Source organism: Ambystoma mexicanum, chromosome 7q (genome assembly GCF_040938575.1).
Source record: "Ambystoma mexicanum isolate Mex_15411 chromosome 7q, UKY_AmexF1_1, whole genome shotgun sequence".
Taxonomy (NCBI): domain Eukaryota; kingdom Metazoa; phylum Chordata; class Amphibia; order Caudata; family Ambystomatidae; genus Ambystoma; species Ambystoma mexicanum.
The window spans coordinates 634,983,321-634,996,595 of NC_090941.1; the positions used below are offsets into that span (position 1 = coordinate 634,983,321).

The 13,275-nt window shown below is 41.7% G+C and overlaps 1 protein-coding gene across 1 annotated transcript in view; it reads right to left on the reverse strand.

Annotated features, from left to right (window-relative positions):
• RXFP2 (relaxin family peptide receptor 2) overlaps positions 1–13,275 on the reverse strand; it is a 1,759,299-nt gene that overhangs the window by 1,254,393 nt on the left and 491,631 nt on the right. Inside the window, exon 2 of the mRNA XM_069639740.1 lies at positions 10,793–10,921. Coding sequence (XP_069495841.1) covers positions 10,793–10,921 — 129 coding nt within the window. The remainder of the gene's footprint in view (positions 1–10,792; positions 10,922–13,275) is intronic.

Here is a 13,275-nt window from a genome sequence, read left to right on the forward strand (position 1 = left end):
TGTGCTTTAACAGGTTCTGATGCTCTTTTTGGAGGTCACCCAGCCTCTGGAGGGCCAAGTGATTTTCTTCAGTTTTTCTTTTTAAATGGCAGACTTCCTGGCCTAAGGTGTCCCTTTCCTGACTAAGAGTCTGCATCTGTGCCGCCAGGTCGTCCCTTTGCCTCTGAAGGGCACCAGCTTTCTGGGACTCCTGATCAAACTCTGCCTGGGTATCCAGGTCTTTCAGGATCAGTTTATTGCTCTCTGCCTTTTCCCTATCTAGGTGGCTTTGCAGGGTGACTACCTGCTCAGCACATGCCCTATTGAAATCTAATTGTTGCTCCAGCTTTTTCTGGCTCTGCAGTAGGGAGTCCAAACCTTCTTGGTACTCCTTCTGCAAGGCCATAAATCTGGTATCCTGGTCAGACTTTTCCTGTTGCAGGATACACATGTCCTCTTTGGTTTTAATGAGATACTGTCTGCTCTCATTTTCTGACTCCTGGCTTCTGTGCATCCTCTGCTCAGAAGAGACCAGGTCAGATTGGGCCTTCTCTAACGCGATCTGTTGCCTATTTGCCAGATCTTGGCCTTCAGCACATTTGTCCTGCATGGCTCCCATATATAGATACAAATATGCCGCTATCCTAACCATCCTGTCATGTTCATCTTTAGCTTTAGGAGCCATGTATAGTTCACTCAGAGCCACATGTAAGGGACCCTGATCTCTCTAGATATCTAACCCAGTTGCAGTGACCTGTCGTGTGATTGCCTGCAACCACGCATCCTGGCCCTGCTCAGTCCATTCACCTCTCACAAATAGCTTATGTAAGAAGTGCTCTCTGGCTATTTTGATGTCTACCAGTGTCGTCATTCTGGAATTTTAGTTCCTTCCTGACTTACAGAAGTTTGTATTTTATTTTGCAAAACAGACCGTTTCCTTAGAGCGTTCCTTTGAGGGTGCTTTCACAGTGTAAAACAGCGTGGTGATCTAACCGGATATGTGTTTCCGGTCAGTTCACACACTGTATTAAGCTGCACAAGTGGTAAATCTAATCCAGAATATCCCGGACGAGCACCCACTTTGTAAGCGACTTCAATTCAACACTACAGCTAAGTCAATGACTAGTCTGGGATGCTGAGGGAAACCCTTATTGATATATTTTTATGTCTAGTTCGTTTACTCTGGATGACAACCCTCATATAACACCCCTCTCTGAGAATCCCCCTGACCCCACTGAGCCAAGAAGTAGGTTTGTTTTGCAAATTAAAAAGTTTATTTGAAAATTAAACAATATATATATATATATCACACTTTTATAATACATTAATGTTTGATAGCACACTTGTGAAGATGATAGTGATCAACAATGGATAATGTAATGGTGGTACACTCTTTTTGATGGCTTAGAAGTGATATAGAGAGGATAAAGTAGCTGAGAATGCTTTTATGGCTTCAAGGACAATGCAAGGACGAATGAAAATGCAGTACAGAAAATAAACTTGATATGACTTCAACAAAAGACAATGTAATCACTTTTCTTTGAGAATTCACCCCCCCTCTATGCAAGGTAAAGAGATGGGAGGAAAACACACAGTTCTCAGGAATGCAATCAAATATAATTCAGTTCCCCCCTAGCAAGCTTAGAGGAAAACAGGTAGAAGTTTTAAACACAGGCAAGATACTTTGATGTGATTTCAATTAAGTGAAAAATATGCTAAAATTGCTTTTAATTCCCTATAGAGGTTCAGGGTGGGTGACAGCTACTTAAATTAATTCAGGATCACTTTAGCAATGCTCTATGAATGATTGTCAGGTTGCACACGAATTTCAGCAAGGACAAATATTTTTACACGTGGCTGAAATTAAGCAAAATGTCAAATTGCGGCAAATTTAGTCGTGTGCGTCGAGCGCAGTTACGGAGGCACTAGCATAAACGGTTCCGGAGATACGGCCGGTTTAGTAAAGGTAGTTTTTCGGATTTGAAATTTTAAAGCTCAGAATGACAGATGACAGTTTTCAGTTTTAAAAATGACAGAATGACACGATTTTAGGAGGCAGTTCTAATAGGCTAAAATAGTTTGGATTAGATTATTTTAAACTAAGAGATTGGTTTTGGCACAGTGCTAGCTGGGTACTCACACTAGATTTTGGACAGGAATGCGACTTCGTCACCGATCGGGTCAGGATTGGCGGGACTTCTGCTAGCAGTTCTTCACAGCGATCTGGTCTCTGGTTCTCTCTGGTTCCGGATACAGTACTGCTTTCTGGATACTGCTACAGGTTCTTGCAAAAGTTCTTGGCAAAGAATTCAAACAGCTCGCCCGGCTGTTGAATAGTTTGGTTGGTTTTGAGGCCTGCTGAAGAGGATTCGGCTTGTGGATTCAGGCCTCTCTGCTACAAATTCTGGAGTTAATTTCTGGTCTCTGGAGATTGATGGATTTGAAGTCTGGATCTGTGGATGTGAAGTCTGAAGTCTCCCGGCAAAGCGTCCCGCAAGAAAGTGGAAAGTGAAGGTCTCTACCTATGTTTCAATGTTCCTTTTATGTGTTTTGAAAATGGGTGTGTGCCTGGGCCTAGCTAAGCCTGCCCCTCTCACTTATCATTGGCCAAGCTTTCCTCTCTCCCTTGATTGGGGGAAAGAAATGGAGTGTCAGAGTGATGCTGTAGGTTTTATGGTCAGAGGAACCTCCCTTGTCAAATTGCACACAAATCTATTTCTGACCCAAATACATATTTATCTATGTACCATTTTTCTAATATTATAGGTCCAGTTAACATATTTTCTGTAGCACCAAACCATCCGATCCCTGTCTTTGTACGATGTCGTGTCCACTTATGACAGAATTCTCCCCTTTTCATCCAGATAACGACCTCTAAACCTTTCCAGATTTTACACACATGTGCACCAGGGATATGGGTTTCAGATGATAAAGTGTCAGATTTTTAACATGCATACATTTGAAGTAACACCTTTTTTTCCGGTACTATCCCCAAGAACATCCCACAGGGTTCTAACACCTCTTAAAATGTGCACAGAAAAATCGCAAGATTGATGATGTTATTTATATAATTTTGACAAGTCCGCACTGTGAATTATCCATCTTTTTAAAATCATGCTATGGCTCCAAATGGGTGTGGTTTTCCAAAGCACATGGTGGAATTTCTGGTTTATCCACTTCCCCCAAGCTCAGCTGGCTCTCACAGGCACTGCCCTTCCCAGTTTCTCCCAAGAGGAAGCCATTTTACGACCCCCCCCCAATATAACATTTGCCTGAGTCCAGGTCAGGGCTTTGTTTAGTTTCCTGTAGTCCCCAGGTGCCACTCCCCTAATTCAATCAGAGAGGTGTCATCTCCTTTTGGCAGGGGCAGCAGGATGCAGCCAGGCCTGGGAAGAGTTGTTGAGCCAGTTCAACTCCTGTTGGGGGTAGTTGTCAGGCAGAATCCAGCTAAATGTCACTTTCGTTCCCAGTTTTCTACATTCAAATCCAACTTACAATTTTTGCACATGCAGCTAGAATGCTGATTCTAAGTTCAAAACTATGACATTTAAACAATTGCAACCTATGTGACACTCACAAGTAGGTCACTCATTATCCTAAACATTTCGATTTTAGTGGCTTTAAACCCAAATTCACTTAAGCTGCTGACATCACCAGCTATTTTTTATATATACATTAAATAATTACTTCCTTGACGTCATTTCAGAATATAGTTTTACATTGTATCCACCTCTTAGCAAGTCTTTCCTTGGCCTGGTTTGGGTTCATGTGTTCAGTTTTACACAAAAGTCTGGTGGTTTTAAAACGCTGGCTTTCTGATAGTGGTGAGCACCAGTATTGCATCCATTTTTGACATTAAGAAAATGAATTCCCCACAGTTCTGGGTTGTTTTTGGCAATCAGCATTGCCATTCCCAATGGTTTCAGGCTAGTGTGTTTGTAGCCCAATGGTGGTTTTAGGCAGTGCCCTCCTGTGCTCACAACATAGGCAAAAATGGGTGACAGCCTATTCTTCATGTTTTCCCTGTGCACTCTCTGGGGAGTTCTGGCCATCATGATGTTTTCAATGCCAGTAATGCACAGTTTTATGGTAGGGCTTGGATGCATGGGTAAAAACATCCCACAGAGCTAAAACCATCCAACAGGCACTAGATCTTCATGGCTTTAGTATACTTATTAAAGAACCTACACATAAGCTCGGAAATACATTGGATTGGGTGGCTGCAATTGACACACATCCAACCATGGATTTGGTCGGATCACTATACTATCACGTTTGTGCTTACACTCCCTACTAAGACTAAGCCTAACAAAATGCAGTAAAAATTTTAGAAGCAGGAATTTTATTAATATAACCGAATCCGATCTAGAACATTGTCTGGAGGACCTCTGGGACTATTCCTCAGATTCTTACTCATTATGTTCTTTGGTAACTAACTATGAGGCTAAACTAACAGAGATGTTAAATAGGGTGGCGCCTCTTAAATCTCAGATGTTAGAAACATATATAACAATCATAAATGGTATGCCCTGAATCTCTCCACTCTTAAACAAGACAAAAGAAGAGCAGAGCGGACCTGGGCCAAAGCACAAACTCAGACAAATAGAGATACATGGAAGAAAATTGAAAGTCAATATCAAGACGAGATTTTTAAAGCAAAAAAAGAATGTTTTAATATACAGATCACTGACTAAGGAAATAATGCAAAAATACTGTTTGAAATTCTGAGAAATCTGGAAAAGCCTACAGTATCATTAAATCAATTTTTCCCACCAATACTGATTATGAAAATATACAGGAAGTTTTCTCAGAGAAAATCCGCTCTGCACAGGAAAAAATTAAGACAGACACTAGTATGAACACTAGATCCGATTCTCCATTAGGAGAATCCCTGGTCCCTGGGAAACCTGTATTCGATTTTCACGCTATCACTATAGAGCACATGCAAACAACTCTCAAAAGTATGCATCCAACTACATGCCAGGGAGATGTTATTCCATCCAGGATTGTACTCCAATATGGGGATTTATTTGCCCCTTTTCTGGTGCGCTATATTAATGCCTCCTTTACGGAAAATAAGGTATCAGATCTTCTGAAAAATGTGACTGCTACCTGATTGATAAAAAAACTGGCTTTAGACCCAAAAAACTTGGCGAACTCTAGTATGATCACCAATGTTCCCTTTCTTTTGAAGCTGATAGATAAAATAGCGACACTACAATTTCAGGATTATTTGGACAAGCTATACTGCATGTTAGTCAATCAGGCTTTAGATCTCTGCATAGTACTGAGAGTGCCCCACTAGACTTACAAACAGAGAATTTGGGCATCATGGACGAAAGTAAATCTGGGCTGCTGATGCAGCTAGACTTTTCGGCGGCTTTCAATTTAATCAACCATGAAAAGCTGAAAAATAGACTAACCACCAGGGGACAATGCTCCTTAAACATGATTACATGGTTTGAATCGGTTTTAAAGAACTGAATGGCTGAAATCACATGGTGAAATGCCTCATCTGAAGCTAAGCAGATAAAATGTGGAGTACCACAGGGAGCTTGTTTGTCTCCAGCACTTTTTAACATGTTCTGCCATCCGCTTTGTGATCTCATAGATTCTCTAGGACTTTATTTCACAAACTACGCAGACGACACTCAACTCCTCTTGGAGCTGAGTAGTAACTATGAGAAAGATGCAGAGCGCATTTCTTTCGTCTATGAATCTATCAAGTCATGGATGACTAAAACAGATTTTGTCTAAACAGTTCCAAGACGAAACTGCTGAACTTTAGATCTGTTAAATCAGAAGCCAAAATGGACGTACAATTTTCAAGTTTTCATATCGATCAACATACAACCAAAGTGGTAAATCAGTTGAAGACACTCATAGTAATACTAGACTCAATACTTAGTGCTGATGCCCAAACTACTAATGTAATAATAAATTCCCAGTACTTTCTAAGACTCCTACGTTTAGTGAAACCTTAAATATATTCTTCAAACTGTGGTACCCTGGTCCGGGCCTTGATCTTGCTGATGCTGGACTACTTTAATGCCCTATTGGCGGGTGCTGGAAAGAGCTGTGTAAGAAGATTACAGATACTACAAACTGATGCAGTGAGAATTCCAAAGAATAATCCTAGAGAAGACCCTATCTCTGACCACCTTAAGGAGCTTCACTGACTTCTGATGGAGGCAAGAATTCAGTTTAAATAGACCTCATTACCCTTGGAGGTTTGTTCGGTCAAGCTCCGTTGTATCTAAAGAAACGCGTCCCTGCCCGAAAATAGGTCAGAACTACTCAAACTACAAACACGTTATTGTGAGTCTGCCCGAAAATAGAATGCTTTGGAGGAAATGGACGATCTTTCCCTGTGTTGGTTGCAAGGTCTCGCTAGAATTACAGTTAGAAAAAAACGTACTCACTTTCCAGAAGAAGCTAAATACGTTCTTGTTAGTCTAGAAAATTCACCTTCCATTGACTGTTGTGTAAGGCTTGTAGGCTGATATGTTTGTGGTTGACTTCCCGCGTCCTGATGCCTGAGGGCTTTTGACATGTAATAAGTACATACATAACATAACATAACAAAAGGTTAAGAGCATTCAGAGAAAAGAGTGGCAAATAAGCATATTTAACAATTGAAGCAATATGATGCTGAAAAGTCAGATTAGAATCGATAAAGAAACACAGGGATTTCGCAGCAGAGGAAATAAAAAAAGACCGTGTCAGAAGACAAATCATCTTACCAGGATGTGGGAGGAGGTGAGGGAGTTAAGTAGGCCACAGTGCTGAACTAACCATGACTCAGTCATTCAAATGTCTCCCTTATACAACTGTGTGTGATCCGCATAATGGTTCATGGTGAAGCCCACTTTGATAACAAGATCTCCCAGTGGCTCTATGTACAGATTGAAGAGCACATGGGGGGGGCAGGATCCAACCTTTGGGCACACCTTACATCATGACACCCAGAATAGATTCACAGATTCCCATGAGTATCGAATGCAAGCACATTGATGAAAAAGAAGAGAACCAGGTTAAAACCTGACCTCCAGTTTCCATACAGGGCTGCAAGATGTTCAAGTGCAACCCATGGTCAATTGAATCAAACAGCACTGAGAGATCCAGCAGAATAAGATGACATGTATGGTCATTGTTCAGCACATTCAGGGCCTGAGCTGGCACCATCTCAGTTCTCCAGCCAGATCTAAAACCAAATTTATGGGAGTCGAGGGTTTCATAATGGAGAACCACCTATTATGTTGACTTGAGACACCTCTCCCAAGCGTCTTGCGAAGAAAAAGAGGGAGCGGTAAGCAGTTCGAAGTTGGCTGGGAAGATCAGGTATAAAGAGGGTTTCAGAAACACTGGAACGATGCCACCAACTTTCACGAGTCTGGAAGCAAGTCATGTGATAGGGAGGAGTTTACAAGAACAGCCTCAGGGTCCTGGAAAAGGGAAATGTGTTGTACCAAGAGAGATCGGGAAAAAGGATAGTCAGCAAATTGTGAGGCTGTGGTACCAGAAACCAATAAACACAGTTTAAGGTTTGAAACCGAACCAATTACTTGAATGCAGTAACTAGACATTTGTACATATTTGCATAATCGATGAAACATGATTCTCACAGATGTGTTACATCTGCGGAATTAAGAGGATCAGGTTCATTCAATATGGGGCCAGATTACAGAAACTTTATGCCGGTGCAAGTGCAAAGTTCACTTGCACGGAATTAACACTAGGGTAAAGTTTGCCCTGTTTCTAAAAAGATTGGGACATATTAGAAAACCATGGCACCATGACGAATGTAGTTTGGCATGGTATAAGAAACAGGGTAACAATTGGCCTAGTGCAAAAAGATACATTTTCATTGCATTTTTGCAATGGGGCAAAGTTTGCACCAGTGCTAATACAGAATGGTGATAGCACTAGCGCAACCCTTTCCCTGGTGCAAACATGCATCGCAAATCTATCTTTTTTGCACTAGGGCAATTTTTGACATGGTTAAAAAAAAACATGCCATACTGCAATGGTTTTCTAATATGTCCAGTTGTTTTAGGAAATAGGGCAAACTTTACCCTGCTGCTCACACCGTGCAAAGAGTGTACAAAATGGCCTGTCGTGTTTAAGCACAAGTATAATATACCTGCTATGTAAAATGAGCTCTTTAAAATATGTGTAACAGAAAACCTCTTCAACATTCAGACAGGCTCTTGCCCACTCTAAATCCAAAACATATATATGCAGGTCCTCTGTCCAATTCTCTTGGCATTTCAGTAGAGGAAAGATTGTTCTGCATAGATCACCCTCCACAGAAAAGACACTTTATGAGACATGTCCGCAAACTCCAGTATGGTAGTAAGTAAATGAGATGCCTCTGGAATTGATAGGAATCTGCGCCATGTCTCCCCCGCTGCTTTTGGGTGCATGATAAACAGCAGGAAGCAGAATTTTACAATGTTATTTTGAACACATCCTCAAAGGGTATACAACGTCGCCATTATTCAGATCCCCGCAAGTAAGGCAGTCTTGCCTTACGGACAGACTCAAATCTGTTTCAGAATCAGCCAGGTTAGAATGTTGTAGGCTCCAAATCAGACATTCTTTTACAATTGTTTTTTTTGTCCACTTTCTGGTATTTCTTTTTTTATTTATTGTATTGATTATAGTGCAGTAGAGCACTTTAAGATGGGCATACCTGGGGCCAAACCCTGAAGCCCAAATAAAACAAATAGTTGCCTGATGTAATAAAGCAGGTTCAGCGTTAGAATACATAGCTTAAATCTAGCGTTGTGTTATATCTGCACAGCGGTTTATTTGTATGGTTAAAACCAACTGTAAACACTAAGACAAAAACTTTAACAGGGAGGCCTGATAGTACATCTCAATCTCTGCAAGTAGGCCACTATCTTCATTTTTGATTGAGGGTATGGGAGGAAATAATATGTCAACTAGTTCCCCAATATAGTTTACCTATATTGTCTAATTCTTTACAAATTCAGATTGGGACAAAAAATGAGGTCCTTGTGAACACCTAAAAGAGTTGTAATACAAATTTTGCTTAGTCCAACACATCCAATCATAGAAAGAAGAAGTGAAATCCAGAAGTCAAGCAGGGGCCATGCTTTTGTTAAAGAGCTAGCAATATTTCCATCAAATATTGACGGCAGGTCTTGATATATGATTATTCTTATTTCATTGTAATGCAAATTCTCGACCTTCTGTACACAGTGTTGTTTGTGTCAAGTAATACGACCAGATACCTTCGGGTTTGGCACGGTACACAAATGAATGAATGAATAAATAAATAAATACAATTCTTTAATATTTGAAGTTACCACTCGCCCAAGGAAGAAGAAGAATCAATGGGAATTTCTCTTTAGGTTTTGCAAGTGCTTCTAATGGTTTTAAGCATAATTTAGCACAATTGAGTTGCATTCCGGAGCACAGGCAATAAATGTCTATGCTATGCAACACAGCAGGTGCTGTGTTCACTGGATCGCTCATGAATAGCAACACGTTGTCTACATACAGTACAATCAGGTATTCACCTCCAGAGACACACATACACCCTAGCCACATAGCTCTGATGCAACACATTCATGAGTGGGTGAACCACAAGTATGGAAAGCAGTGGCCCCTCTCCGCAATCCAGCCCTCCAAAATGATCTCGCCAGTGCATATCCTAACTCAAGTCTTAGTGCATAGAAGGTGGACCATACAAAAAAAGAGACCAAGAGGAACATTTGTAAGCAAATGTATATGGGCATCATAAAGCCACACAAAGATTAAATGAACGATGAGCCAATTTGCATAGGATAAACCATCTCTGCGTTTTGAGTTACATTTTTTTTATCTGTGTTTGCATCTAAAGTATACTACTATTTGGTTCCTTATCACAACCTTTCTAGATAAAAATACAATGGAAAGCATGCTCCGAAACAGCTCCAAACTTCAGCTCCTTTGCAAAGCTAGAGCCCTTGCACAGTAGGAAGGTTGCTCTTTCTGACAATGCTACCCTTGCCAGTCTTCCAAAGTCATCTAAGACCTTTTCTTATCCTTAGTGCTCCAAACATGTAACTCTTCCAAGTAACTACTCAGTCCAGAGCCTAACTACCCGTTCCCTATCTGTCGTGCATCCTCGTCTCTTGCTCTCCCCCTTAGCTCTCTGCCTTCTTCTCTGTTTTGCTCTCCTCTCATCAACTATTGTTTGCTTGCTACCCCTAGTCAATGTTAGTCATCCATTATATATAAGGTGTCCCTTTGGGATGTACTACGCTATAAGAACGTAAACGAAAAAATCAAATTACAAAATCACGGACTCCACTAGTGCACATTTTGTAATTCGAACTTTAGTTGTTTTTGTGGTCCCTTCCAACACATGTATCGTATGTGAGGACACCCCCACAATCCCCCACAGGCCATAATACCGAACTAGTGGAGCGGGGGACACCCCAGCAACCCCTGCTCCCCTAGTTTGGTATTTTGGTAGTAGGTATTTTATACTATACCTAACATTCGGTCTTTTATATACGATATGTTCGTCCAATCCCGTTACTTTGCCATTTGGACAGAGCTGCACTATTTAACTACTCCTAGTAAATAAATACAGCCAAAGGTGCCACTGTGGCATGGGAAAAAAAGTTTGACTAAAAATAAATGTTGTATTGTAATTAAACCTGTATTTTTGGAATAAGAACGCTGCACCACAGAACACTGATGAAGTTTGGCATTCCTTAAGCTAGCACAGCTTGATTGCCGAGTTTTAAGGAGTGTCTATTTCTTTTCTCAGTTTTGATACCAAGAGCACGCTCACCGCAATGGTCTTCGTCTGCCCCGTTTTCGCAGTCCCTCACACCGTCACAGTGGAAAGCCCTGGGCAGGCATGTCGTCAGGTTGCCACATGGAAAGTAGCCTATTCTGCACCCGGCTCCAGCGCGGTTGCCTTTACAAAGCGAAAATGAAAAAAGAAAAGACATTGTGTCAGGATCATGATTATTCAGATGTAATTTGTGTTTTGCGAACCTAGAAGCTTAGTTAAAATACTGAACATTAATATAGTAATTTTTAAGATGTGACAGCGCAATGAGGCTTCCTGTCGCTGTCTCGGATGTATAAGCCTGTGGTCACTTGTATTAGCCATGCCCTGCTTTAAAGTGGCGCGCCCAATGTGTGTGGATATGATTACAAGGTTATGATTACATGTTTAGATGGCACTTACCACAGGGGGGTTACCCTCTGGTAAATTCAGCAAAAGCTGTGCCCTGACAGGTCCTGTGTCTAAAGCTGTGACTCCAGAAACACATTGGTGTCGTTTTAGGGTGCTTAATGGGTGCCCCTATGCTGCTACTGCTTCTTACAAACAATGAGCCTCATTCCGGCTTTGGCGGTACCCATGCCGCTATTGGCGGCATTGCTGCCTCCAAAACCGGGCCCGGGTTCCCTGAATGGGGAATTACCGGGCCAATCCGAGTTTGGAGGGCCCGGTAATTCCTCCCTCAGGCAACCCAGGCCCGGACCTTCCAGATTCTCATTCGTGCCCCCATAGGGCTCAATGGGAATGGGTGCAGGGAGCTAACAGCGGGCCGATTACGACCAGCCCATTGTTAGCTCCCTGGTCCCCTCACGGGACCCGGTAAGGCTGTCTGGTTTTACCAGGCGTCCTTACCGGGTCCCACAAGGGGACTTCGTAATCAGGCGGAATGGGTTTAACGGGTCTGCATCCATTTACGGCACCCGTTAACCGATTCCACCAGGGTCGTAATGAGGCCCAATGAGTATAGCCTTGCAACACCTGGCCTTTAATCGATCTGGTTACTGATATTTTTACATTCAGATTTTTTACAATCGTTTTTGAAGTTAGATCTGTTTACCTGCTACCAATCAGCCCCTATTGTGATAATTCATTCAATATGTTTATTCAGATGAAAACATCCATTAAACAGCACACAAATAAAAATTAATTACAATTACAATATTCCACATTGGCCCATAACACAAAATACCATTTAAAAAACACATTACAAAGGAAACCAGTCCAGCGCAAATAAGCAAAGTACTAAAAATGCAATTCACAGGGTGGCCATGATACCTTTCTGAAATACATTGCTCCTTTTAAAAAGGATAACAGTGCCCAGGCGACATGTGGAGAATCAGCAGATAAAGGGAAGAATAAAGCAGAACGGTGTTTTCTCAATTTAAAATGTCTAAAAACAGGAAGACTAGTCGCTTTTCTGATGTCCATATAAGCAGGACAGAACAGGATGAAATTATATAAATCTTCGACAGCATCTACATTCGCTGAACAGCTCTCTAGATCTGAAAACCTTTCCAGCTAGTAGTGTTTCCCCTCAACAGCCAGCTGTTGAACCGGGCACGGCTAATCAGCCAGTGGTCTCCCTTTTTTCAGCTTATAAGCAGATAAGTCTGAATAAAATCAATCCAACTGATGGCTGCTATGGCTTTGTTCGATGGAATAGACAACTCCTTACGTTCCCTTTTCTTAGTAACGACAGATCTGAACATGTGTTTATACTGCTGTAAGTGCACCCTTGGCAGTAGCGTGCTAGGGGGAAAAAGTGTGGAGGACCTATTTTTAATTAAAAACTTACCTATGAAAGAAAGCCAAGGAATTTTCTGCCAATTGCCCCTAACCAAAGATGACTGAATAATAAAATGTGTAAGGCTTGCCTTCTCATTTGACCAGACGGGATTGGTTCCAGCGCCCACTGGTCCACTAGGAAGCCCACTTCCTGAGGAATTTGTTTTAGTGCATCTGTAAATCAGGCATTTTGGTACACCCGTAAAGAGAGGAACCTTAGAAGACAGCAGCCTTTGTCTGGGTGCCATAAACTTTCAATATCAAATCTGATGGTTACCCAAGACAACGGGCCATAAAACGGGAAAGCCCACCCAGTTAATGGGCCATCTTCAATTGTTGCTTGCCTGATGGGCTTTACCCATTACTGTGCTGAGAAATTAACACCCAAATAGTCGAATTACCTAACTCTTGGAATGAAAGCCCAGGGAAGAAGGGATCATTTTCACGGTCCCCTTCCCACCAGCACATGCCATCAAAGTAGATTTCATAGTAATAATTCTTAGCTCCAAATTGTTCAAATTGTTCATGAAGTCAGCATAGGCATTGATCAGCTCCTGAAGGGCCTGGGTTCTAGCAATCAGAACAGTGTCATCAGCGTAAGCTAAGTTTGGAAAAGCCCTACCACCCAACCTCGGGCTAATGCATGCCGAAACTTTGCACTTCAAGTGCAATTCTGCAGAATGTTAACACTCAGGTAA